The 12,245-nt window shown below is 38.5% G+C and overlaps 1 protein-coding gene across 3 annotated transcripts in view; it reads right to left on the reverse strand.

Moving 5' to 3' along the window:
- The window catches only part of CCDC191 (coiled-coil domain containing 191), an 87,444-nt gene extending 75,305 nt beyond the window's left edge, over nucleotides 1–12,139 (reverse strand). For 2 of the 3 annotated variants that reach the window (XM_053565591.1, XM_053565590.1), the window contains exons 1-4: nucleotides 11,985–12,132; nucleotides 9,855–9,893; nucleotides 6,300–6,441; nucleotides 1,340–1,483 (exon numbers count right to left, since the gene is read on the reverse strand). In XM_053565591.1, the coding sequence (XP_053421566.1) occupies nucleotides 1,340–1,483; nucleotides 6,300–6,441; nucleotides 9,855–9,893; nucleotides 11,985–12,074 (415 nt within the window). In that variant the 5' untranslated portion in view covers nucleotides 12,075–12,132. Of the gene's footprint in view, nucleotides 1–1,339; nucleotides 1,484–6,299; nucleotides 6,442–9,854; nucleotides 9,894–11,984 lie in introns of all 3 variants that reach the window. The other variant, XM_053565589.1, reaches the window with a different exon arrangement.
- Nucleotides 12,140–12,245: the final 106 nt, after the last annotated feature.

A 12,245-nucleotide genomic window follows, 5' to 3' on the forward strand; every position in this document is an offset into this window, starting at 1 on the left:
GGGGATACTGTAGACTCAAAATAAGGGGAATGATGCCAAGTGGGTTCACTAAGTGTGTTTGAGTCATCACCATGCCTACTCCTATGCTCAGAAGTAAAAACTTCAAGGGTTATTGTATTCAATTAAACCTTGACTACAATAATTCAGACATTTATGTATATAATAATTTATACCCCCCAAACAAAGGAAACTTGAGTGCATTTGAGGAACCCTCACAAGTTAGCTATCTAACTTGTCTATCACCAACTCTGCAACACAATAGTGGGTTTTTACCCCCTCTGGAAAAGGAAACCTAGAAAAGTAATAACTTTCCTTATATGGGATAACTAATAAATAAATACTATTCAGCCATAAAGAAGATGGAGACTTTACATTTTTCCTATTTACCTGAATGGCTTTGGAGAACATTCACCTTAGTAAAGTATCTCAAGAATGGAAAAGCAAGCGTCCCATGTACTCAACACTAATTTGAAACTAGTAGATGAATAACTACAAGGCCACAAGAGAGAAAGCCACAATGAAATTTAAGAAGTGGGGAGGGGATTCAGTGAGTTCCTACCTAATAGGTACAATGTAGGAGTATATGGCACACCTCCTAGGTGAAGAACTCAACTACAACTCAGACTTTATCTGACAAATGCAATTCTATGTACCCTTAATTAATCTGAAATTAAAAAAAGAAGTATTTTGTAAATATAAAAATGATATATAAATGCTTAAATGTAGTCTCTATTAAAGTAAATAGTCCAACAATATATGGAGAAGGGGCACTCTTAAACCTCATCAATTGCTATTATAACCGCAAGCAGCATTACAAACATAGCCAGCCCTCACCATCCATGTGTTTCGTGTCCCCAGATTCAACCATCCATGGATTGAAAATATTCCAAAGAAAGTAAAAAAAAAGAGTCACAATAGAATGAAAAATACAAATAAAAATATAGTATAACAACTATTTACATACCCTCTACAATGTGTTAGGTATTATAAGTAATCTAAAGATGATTTACTGTATAGGGGACGATGTGTATAGGAGTTAAGCATTCAGGAATTTAGGTAGCCGTAGGAGGATCCCAGAACCAATCCTTCTTAGATATTACAGTTGTCCCATCTACCATGGGACAACTGTAATAGAATATTTTAATTTTAAAAAATGTCATGAATTTACTGAAGATGTAGCATAAGTACTTTACATTAAATCACAACAAGTTAAAGCCAATAAAAACTAAGCAAAACACAAAAAATCAAACATATATCATTTATTATTCAAAACAATTATAAAGATGTCTTAGACATATCCATTGATGTTAAAGCTTAGAATGATTAGATAAGTTCTTACCATCAAACTTGTCATATTTCAAACAGCCACTGGCATCTTGCATAAGAGTGGCATTCGACACACCGTTTTCAGCATCACCTTCTTCATCACTTGCTAATTCTTGTTTAAGTTTGGTGTCTAACCAGTCATTGACCAGCTCCTGAGCTATCAACAAAACAAAAACATCTTTCAAATATTTCAATTACTTCACAGACTTTCTTCATTCACTGTTCACTCTTTCAATAAATATTAGTTGAGTACCTATCACGTGTCAAATACCGTTTCTAGATGTTGGAAACATAGCAGTGAAAAACCTGAAAACATAAACCCTACAACCATGCAGCTTACATTTTAGCTAGGGAAGGGAGAAAATATATAACAAAGGAGGAAAAGGAGGAATGCAGGAAATGGGGAGATGGGTGTTACAGTTTTAAGATACTGGAACAAGGACTAGAAGGCAGCGAGGGAGTAAGCCATGTGGATATATGAGGGAATAGTCTATGTAGAGGGAAAGCAAGTACTAAGACCTTAACCAGAAGTATCTACAGTGTTTAAGGAAACAGCGAGGAGGCCAATGTGGCTGGAGATCAGTGAGCCAGTGAGCCAGTGAGCAAGTGTGGCGGGGACAGTAGGAGGTGAGGTGGAAGCAGGTGCAGACCAGATTTAGAGCAGTGGTTATAAACTGGGGGCAGCCTTACAAGTGGACATAGAGCAATGTCTGGAGACAATTAGCTTGTCCTAACTGAAGGATGTGATTCTAGCATCTAGTGGGGAGAAGCAGGGATGCTGCTAAACATCCTACAATTCAAAGAACAGTTCTCTCCACAATAAAATTTCTCTATCCCCAAATGTCAGTAGTACTATGGTTGAAATCTCCTTGTTTAGACACTATTCTAGGTACCTGGGCTTCTACTCTGCTTGCAAAGGGAATCCACAGGAGGGTTGTAAACATATTTTAAGAGGATCACTTTGACCACCAGGTTAAAATGAACTATAGGGCAAGCATTTAAGCAGGGAACACTAACTGGGAGACAACCTGGGAGATAATAACACAGGACAGAGGTGATAGTGACCTAGATTTGGAGTGGAGGTATTAAAAACGATTAGATTCTAGAAAACAATGTTTTGAGGTAGAACTGGCATGATCTGCTGATGGACTAGATATGGGATGCAAGAGAAAGAATCTCTAGGGCTTTTGGCTTAAGGAACTGCAAAGGTGGAGATGCTGTTTACTTAGATGGGAAGGCCAAGGCGGCAGCAGGTTTGGAGAGAAAGATTTTAGACATGTTAGGCTTGAGATGTTTATGAAACATCCAATGAGAGGTGTCAAGTATGGCATTGGTTATAATATCCTGGATTTCAGGGGACACATCTAAGGTAAAGAAATCAATGAGAGAGTTGTCAGCATACAGATGGTATCTAAAGCCATAAAAGTGGTGAGATTACCAAAGAAGGAAGGTAGATAGAAAAGAGGCTTAAGATTGAGTCTTGAGGAACTCTAGCATTGAGGAGCTGAAGAGGTAAGGTGGAACCAGGAAAGAGAGGCCATTAAGGTAGAAGGAAAATCAAATTGTGAAACCCTGAACTAACTTCCACTGGGATTTTCTTTCCTAATGGTATTGAGAACATTTTCGTAAATTATATGAGTAGGGGGAAAATGCTCAGTTTAGCATTACCTTCATTGCTATCATTATGAAACAGCTCTTGTGTGGGGGGCATGGGGATTTCAAAGAAAAGCATCTATTTTAGCATTACCTTCGTCATTGATATCATTATCACACAGCTCTTAGGGAATAGAGTATTTATATTAAATGATGCCAAGAGGCATTTAAAATGGGTAAAATAAGAAAAGAAAATGAATCTGAGTCATAGAAACTAAATGTAAAAAGTATACACTGTTAGCATTCAGAAGAAGGTAGAGAAAGGGAGCTAAGATTTATCAATTAACCCTCGAATACAATAATTCAGACACTTATGTATATAATAATTTATACCCCCCAAAGGAAACTTCCCTCAAAGGGTTGAACTGTAGAAACACCTCACACTGGATCAGAGAAGTACATGTATACAAACTACTTTAAAGCAAAGTTTTTCAAAGTATGTTCTTCAGAACACCAATTCTTGTAGAATACTAATAAAGTTGATAAAAGAAGAAAAAATGATATAAACCTTTGAAAATTACTTTCTATCCATATACCAACACTTCCTAATATGGATCAATAGTTTCTCAGGTTATTAAAAGGTTAAAACTATTTTAGCAGGATAAAAAGAGGTTCATTCCTATCAAAATACCAACATCGTACTTTCAAGATTTGGAAAAAATGATTCTGCGTTTTGTATGGAACCGGAAAAAGCCCCGTATAGCTAAGGCAGTTCTGTGTAACAAAAATAAAGCTGGGGGCATCAGCATACCAGATTTTAGTCTGTACTACAAAGCCATAGTGCTCAAGACAGCACGGTTCTGGCACAAAAACAGAGACATAGACACTTGGAATCGAATTGAAAACCAAGAAATGAAACTAACATTTTACAACCACCTAATCTTCGATAAACCAAACAAGAACATACCTTGGGGGAAAGACTCCCTATTCAATAAATGGTGTTGGGAGAACTGGATGTCTACATGTAAAAGACTGAAACTGGACCCACACCTTTCCCCACTCACAAAAATTGATTCAAGATGGATAAAGGACTTAAATTTAAGGCATGAAACAATAAAAATCCTCCAAGAAAGCATAGGAAAAACACTGGAAGATATTGGCCTGGGGAAAGACTTCATGAAGAAGACTGCCATGGCAATTGCAACAACAACAAAAATAAACAAATGGGACTTCATTAAACTGAAAAGCTTCTGTACAGCTAAGGACACAATAACCAAAGCAAAGAGACAACCTACACAATGGGAAAGGATATTTGCATATTTTCAATCAGACAAAAGCTTGATAACTAGGATCTATAGAGAACTCAAATTAATCCACATGAAAAAAGCCAACAATCCCATATATCAATGGGCAAGAGACATGAATAGAACTTTCTCTAAAGACAACAGACGAATGGCTAACAAACACATGAAAAAATGTTCATCATCTCTATATATTAGAGAAATGCAAATCAAAACAACCCTGAGATATCATCTAACCCCAGTGAGAATGGCCCACATCACAGAATCTCAAAACTGCAGATGCTGGCGTGGATGTGGAGAGAAGGGAACACTTTTACACTGCTGGTGGGACTGCAAACTAGTACAACCTTTCTGGAAGGAAGTATGGAGAAACCTCAAAGCACTCAAGCTAGACCTCCCATTTGATCCTGCAATCCCATTACTGGGCATCTACCCAGAAGGAAAAAAATCCTTCTATCTTAAGGACACTTTTACTAGACTGTTTATTGCAGCTCAATTTACAATCGCCAAAATGTGGAAACAGCCTAAATGCCCACCAACCCAGGAATGGATTAACAAGCTGTGGTATATGTATACCATGGAATACTATTCAGCCATTAAAAAAAATGGAGACTTTACATCCTTTGTATTAACCTGGATGGACGTGGAAGACATTATTCTTAGTAAAGCATCACAAGAATGGAGAAGCATGAATCCTATGTACTCAATTTTGATATGAGGACAATTAATGACAATTATGGTTATGGGGGGGGACAGAAAGAGGGAAGGAGGGAGGAGGGTGGGGCCTTGGTGTGTGTCACACTTTATGGGGGCAAGACATGATTGCAAGAGGGACTTTACCTAACAATTGCAATCAGTGTAACCTGGCTTATTGTACCCTCAATGAATCCCCAACAATAAAAAAAAAAAAAAAGGTTCATGGTCTAGGAATCTTGGGAAATGGGATTAGCAAACATTTCTTTTTAAGGAAGTAAAACTTCTCAGAACCCTTAATAAGTAAAATATATCATGTATCCCTTTTGGCAGGATGGGAGGTGGGGTGTAGGAGATCAGTCCTGCCAATTTCAGAATCAATTTCGTTCCCCTATCCCCAGTACTAACAACCACTTGAGACCAATAACCCTTACTGCTCATCCAGACCACTACAATAACCTCCCACTGGTTGTCCCTTTCCCTCTTTTTCTTCTCTAGAATCCATTCTCCATATTTTTTAAAAACTAACCTATTACAGTTCTGCTTAAAACACCTCAATGCCATCCTACCATACTCAGAGTAAAATCTAAATTCTTTCCCTAAACCTATAAGGTCTAGCCACACAAGTCTTGGGTTCTTTAAACATACCAGGCTCGTCTGTACATTAATTCTAGATACCTCCCTCCGCTCTGTGTGAATGCTCTCCCCCACAACTGCTCCACTGACTCTCAGTCACTCAGCTTCAAACTTGAAGGATGTATCACCACCTGATCATTTGGTTTTAATTTTCTTTATTCCTACACTGCAATGCACACTTCATGAAAACAAGGGCTTTGCCTCTCTTACTCATAACTAGTACTTCTAATGCCTAAACTAGTACCTGACACAGAGTAAGAATTAAGTATGTATATGTTGAATAAATGAAGAAATAAATGTAATAACTGGAGACATAAATAATCCAAAAGGAAGCTGGCTTTTAGGACATCATACTTTGATTTTCTTCCTACCTCAGTGGTCCTCCCTGCTCAGTCTACTTTGTTGGTTCCTCCTGATCCCTTCAATCCCTAAATGGTAGAGTTCCTCAGAGTATCATCAGTAACAAAACTGATTCATAAACTGTGGTCAAAGTATCTGCATAATACCAAATTAAATTAACATGCCACTATCTGTGCCACAGGACTAACACCTCAAAACACTCACCAGCTGTTACACCAAACTGCCCCTGGATATGGTTTTATTTCAGTAAACAAAATGGGCCTTAAGTATAGCTTTACTTGTAATATTAAAGTTAAAGAATTTAAAAAGCTTCCATTCTCTACTTTAAAATGCATCATGTGTTATACTTCAAGAATTGTTAATATCACAGCAAAAAAATGCATTTCTCACCTTCTGCATAGATTTCATCATGATCCTCTATTTGCTCAGAGGTTTCCAAGTCTATGATTTGGCCCCAGAACCTTCCAGGTGGGTCTGAATTTCTGGCAGGAAATGCACTCCAAACTGCAAATTCTGAGGCTTTCTCCACTCTCTTCAATATAACAGAAGAAAATCAATTAAGATGACAACTTTGTTGTCAAGAATTTCTCTCTTATCCAAGAATCTGATTTTCTGTCAACTACTAATATTCCTTCATTTTTCCATTTTTGAAGGAGTTTTGAGGTTTAAACACCCACCCCAAGTAATTATTTGGTTTACAATACAATATTTAATTAATTGCAGAATTTTACCAAGTTCTAACAAGTGTTCATAATGTTTACATTTGGGCAAAATGTTATTTAAGCTTTAGATAGTATTTGTTTAAGGCATTAGTAATGGGATCCTGACACTTAGACATTTTATTTTAAATAAAAATTTAATATTTTATTAATTGCCATGTCCCTAGGATTAACACGAATATGAACCAGAGGCAGAGTAATTACTAATTCCTCAAATCACTACTCCTGAAAGGAACCTCCCAGTGTATATTTGGTAAAGTATAGGTTCAGTAAAAATGGGGTAAACAGAATCACTGAACTGCAGTCCTCCAAAATGTTTTAACTCAATAGTAAGTCTGGTAAAAACACTGACCAAATCTACAGGGTCGGGCAAGGGATGGAGGAGGTGTGTGAATGGCCTTAGCATTTTGATTTACCTGCACAGTACATAAAATTATATATTACGACTAACCCTCTGACTTTCTCTTCCCCACAAACCTGCTTTCCCCCATGCTTGCTGTGTTCTTAATCTTCCAACTTGGTTATTAACAACTCTATTCTTTCACTTGCTCAAACTTTGTACAAAAATTTTGGAGTCTTGCTTAATCCGATCTCTCTCTCCCTCACCCCGCATATAATCCATTAGGAAATTTGTTGACTCTAACTTCAAAATATATCCAGAATCTGACCCCTTCCTATCACCTCCACTGCTACTACCATCGTCCAAGACATAATTTCCTCAACAGGTTTTCTGGCCTCTCATCAGAGCAGTGAGTGATCCCTTTAAAAAGGAAGTCATATCATGTTATAACTCAAAACCCTTCAATGGCTCCTGATCTCAATCCTTGTAAGCCGAAGACCTTTCAGTGCACTTCAGGGTCCTGTGCCACCAGGCCTTCTGTGACATCTCCAGCCTCCCCACCTGCTGCTCTTCCCTCTGCTTACTTGACTTCAGCCACACTGATCTCTTTGTTCCTCCGCAAATATGCCCAGGGTATGCTGGGGGCCTTTGCCCTTATTTACCCTCTGCCTGGCACTGCTCTTCCACAGGTCTCCAGATGACTCCTTCCCTTCCTCACGTCTCTGCTCAAATGGCACCTTCTCAGTGAGGTCTTCTCTGACCACCCTACGTGAAACTGTAATCACCTTCCTACGGCTCACTTCTTCTCCTTCTCTGCTCTTTCTCTATAGCACTTACCTCTTTATACTGTATTTTAGAAATAGAAGGTTGGCAGGGATTGTCGCCTTCTTCCCACGTGAACCCCTAGCACTTAACAGGTGCCCAATAAATGTTAAAAAAAAAAAAATGAAACATATTTTTAAAAGGTATATTTTCTCATCTGATGTATTTTGAAAATGACTTTTCCTTTGCCCTTACCAAAGACTAGTAGTATGTCTGCCAAAAGTTGCCGTGAGCTTTACTATACAACTGCTCATAGATTTCATATATTAGGTTTAAGTCAAATAGACACAGGAATAAAGTTGAAAAGTCAAGGATAATTTGAAAAAGATGTAGAAATAGACCCATAAGAAAAGATATAAACCAGAAGAAAACATAATGTTATTAGAGTCAGAGTCAAGAAACATATCATTTATTCCTTATGAGGTCACTCTGCAAAGACCTGTTTTCCCATAGTATCTCTTATAGCCTCTGTCTGACAATATTTATACTGGTGGCAGATGACATTTATTGGATTTATGGTTGCTTAATATATAGTCTCTCCTTAGGTTCTTAAATTCTAAGACAGCAAGATGAATTTTATATATACCATATTTGTTGGTTTATATATACATAAATATGTAAATACACAAATAAATTGATAAACTTTAGTTTTTGAAACACCCACAAAAATAAACATCAAAAACAAATGTGTAGACTTAGTTCCTTACGCTATGAGGGAAAGATATAACTGGGTCATGTCATCCTGCCTGAGTTGGAATTTGTACAGATTCTCAACAGAAGAGGGTAGAGAACTTGGGAGACAAGACGAGGAAGATTGAAGGACAAAGACGGATAGAATCCAGCTCTGAAAAATAAGGGAGTAAAGAGAAACATGTGCTTGGCTTTAACAAGGCAAGTGTTTGGGACATCATTTAAAATGAAGATTTGAAGTGGGCGCAGTGGCTTATGCCTGTAATCCTGGCACTCTGGGAGGCTGAGGTGGGAGGATTGCTTGAGATAAGGAGTTCCAGATCAGTTGGAACAAGAGTGAGACCTCAGCTCTACTAAAAATAGAAAAAATTAGCTGGGCCTGGTAGTGTATGTCTATAGTCCCAGTTACTTAGGAGGCTGAGGCAGGATTACTTGAGCCCAGGAATTAGAGGTTGCAGTGGGCTATGATGATGTCACTACCCTCTAGTCCAGGTGACTAGATTTGCAGAGGGGAAAACTACTAGATGGTACTAAGGATTATAAATAATTGCTGTATTTCTTTGCCTTAAAATATTACATCCTTACCACTTTTTCCAAAATAAATATTAACATGTAAGAGATAGGTCTATTCTTATTTCAGTAAAACACTGTGTCAATAACAACTTATTTTTTCAACAAGTTCTGATTGAAGGCTAGCTCTGTTCCAGCACTGTAGCAGGCAATAGGAGGAAACAGAAGTCAAAGCTTCTGTTCTTAAAAGTTCACTGTTTTGTATTTGGTTCCATATATTATGTGTGCAATCAGCATGGACTTCTGAGCCAAATAAAGACTTACTGATTTTTTCTTTCAAGATGGGAGATTTGAGGGGATAATAGAGAAAGAGCTACACAGAAGTTTTAGAGCAGTGGTTCTCAACCTTCCTACTTGTGACCCACAGGTTGAGAACCGCTGTTTTGGAGGAATGATAAAAGAAATGATAAAAATCTGCATCAAGATGGCTGAAAACTATATGAAAGAGGAAAATGGTAGAGAAAAAGTCAGTAGAATTTTAGTTTTTAGTTTAGTTTTAGTTAAATCTTCCCTTCTGGAAGAGACAGGAACTATCAGTGCCAATAAGCCCTACTGGGCCTTGGCCCTGGGACTCTTAATACTGACCTTCAAGCTAGACTTCCTAGACATTGAGGAGTGGTCTTCTCAGAGGTCAGCTTCCATGATGGTAGATCCATTTAATTGTCTGCAGTAGCCAGGAGGCCATCCCTGACTCCAACTACATTAGCATCTCCCATTAGATCTTTAATTCTCCCATTAGCTTTATGTAAGTTGTTTATCCCCTACTAGACTACAAACTCTGTTTTAATTTCAAAATATCCTTACCTTAATCCAGGGTTCTACATTGTCAGGATCAAAAGCAGACTGTGTGAAAAATAAACACAGAATATTAATATACAGTGATATCTTTATCATCTTTGCCATTTTAATCTATCCTAACTAAGCATGCGGAAAAGTTGGAAAAGTTCAACATTAATTAACAATAATTGACATAATTACTAACTATAATATAATATGAAGCCTTCTCTGGGACATAGTCTGACTTTATTTCTTGCCTGGGACCACCTTGAGATTCTGATTTAATTGGTCTAGAATAGGGCCCAAATATCATTTAAAGCTCCCCACAGTTAAGAGCCAAGATATAAAAACCCTGATTAATTAGCCAAACAAGCACTGATCAGCCAGATTATCTAAGTAATCTTCCGCTTGGAGAAGGGTATGTTCCTCCCCTTACTCTCTTTGGGAGAAGCCTTTTAGCAAGAGGCTTTCTTATCTTATGGGTCAAGGATATTGTAAGAACCTGGTAGGGACGTGTGTGTGTGTGTGTGTGTGTGTGTGTGTGTGTGTGTGTGTGTGTGTGTGTGTGTGTGTGTGTGTGTGTGTGTTAATCAATCTGACTTCTGTTTTACAAAGCAGAAAATGAGGTTGAAAACAAATTTCCACCCAAATCAGTCAGATATTAATCTGAAATTAGAAATCAGATCATTAAGACATCTCCTTTCTTCACTCTCTGTAACTCCCAGAAGCTAGGAGAAGTTCCTCTAATATTCATTTACAAATAGAGGTATTGGCTTTACTAAAAATTAGGTGAGTTTTAAAAATAAGGAAGTATCTAACCTAGCATGCTGACACATAGAGGTGGGAAAAGTATAATATTCTTTAATTTATCTAACACTTCACATTCAAAGGCACCTTACAGGTAACTAATTAATGCAGCTGTCCTGCTGAATAATTTTGTCACTGCAACAAAGAAAGAGCTCATCCTATTAAAACACAACTGAACTTCAAGGAGTTCTGTGTTTTTATCTTTTTTTCCCTTTAGGCAGTAACAATGAACACAAACGGCAAAAATTTCTTCTTCTGGAGTCCTAAGAAATTGGCCCAGATTTTTACCTTTCATCATCAAGTCTATATCCCTAATCCATTTAGGATCCAATCTGTTATGAAACTGATGTATTGCAGTAGGAGCAGCCTCAGTTTCCAAGTCTCTCTAATGCTCTGGTCTGCACTCTACAGTATTGGGGGCAAAATATTTACCAGGTGCGATACGTCCACTGCATTTAGTTGGTAAATTTAGAATAAACTGCAAGAACAATTGCCTGAGGCCTTCACAAAGGCCACACATCTACAGAATACTTTTTAGGAAAGTGTAAGAAGGAAACAGCTGGTGAAATTGCTTTGACGCTGAAAGCTGAGAAACTTCTCCATTTTAGTAATCTCACATTTAAAGCAATTTTTTTTTGGACTGTTAAAAAGGTAGCTGTGGAAAGCACACACCGTGTGACTGTGACTTTGCACATGTCACTTACATATGTTTCAAGTTTAAAATGGGGTTATCAGTTTTTTTCTTGTCTTCAGTTGCTAATGCATCAAAAGGGGTAACAAATATGAAGATGGATCTAGTTTTTGAATGTTAAATTTAGAAATTCCCATGTGAATCAAGTATTACTATATTTAATATTCACTTTTGCACGCCTGAGTTTTTTTTAGATACTTTGTGTAAAACTGGATGGGCAGAAACATAGGTAAAGCATTTAATGTGAAGATCTCCCGCGTTCAATAAAGATCAGTTCCTCAAGATTTGCTAAACAAAAAAGGGAAGAGAAGAGACGTGTGGGAAGTCTTCCGAAAACTGGCGGTGGGGGAATGCGTGTTCACAAATTCCCTTCACCCTGATGGGCATTAGCAGACTCTTCCTGTTTGAGAAAAGCTATGGATGGAAATAGTTCTTCCACGATGCTGCCCACCAAAGCCAAAAGGTCCCCAGACCCCAAACCTCCGAGAACCACTTCACTCAGGGCGATGCTGACCCCGAGGCAGTCAAGGGAGGGGCACGTCAGGTAAGGACGCTCCTTGGGGGAAAGGGAGGGAACACAGCAGGTGCTGCGGCAGGCTTCCGGACTGGGCAGTGCCTAGGGTAGGTCCCCGCCCCTCAAAGCTCCCGATCGGGATCACCTTGGGATTCGGCTTTCTTGTGAGCTGTGTCCAGCGATTCAGCCCCATCCTCTTTTTTGAGGAAGACCTTTCCTGGGTTGCCAGCTGCATTTTCCAGGTTCGGGCCCAGACCTCGGACAACGCTGTAACAACCACTCTTCTTCCCGGGCTGTTCTCGGGTCTCTCTGGGAGTTGTAGTCTCTCCGCCCGAAAGACAGCACGTGTACGACGCAGTCCGACCACCACTCCCAGCAGGCTTTGCGTGGGCAGATTGCGTAGGCT

This window comes from Nycticebus coucang, chromosome 16 (assembly GCF_027406575.1).
Source record: "Nycticebus coucang isolate mNycCou1 chromosome 16, mNycCou1.pri, whole genome shotgun sequence".
NCBI lineage: Eukaryota > Metazoa > Chordata > Mammalia > Primates > Lorisidae > Nycticebus > Nycticebus coucang.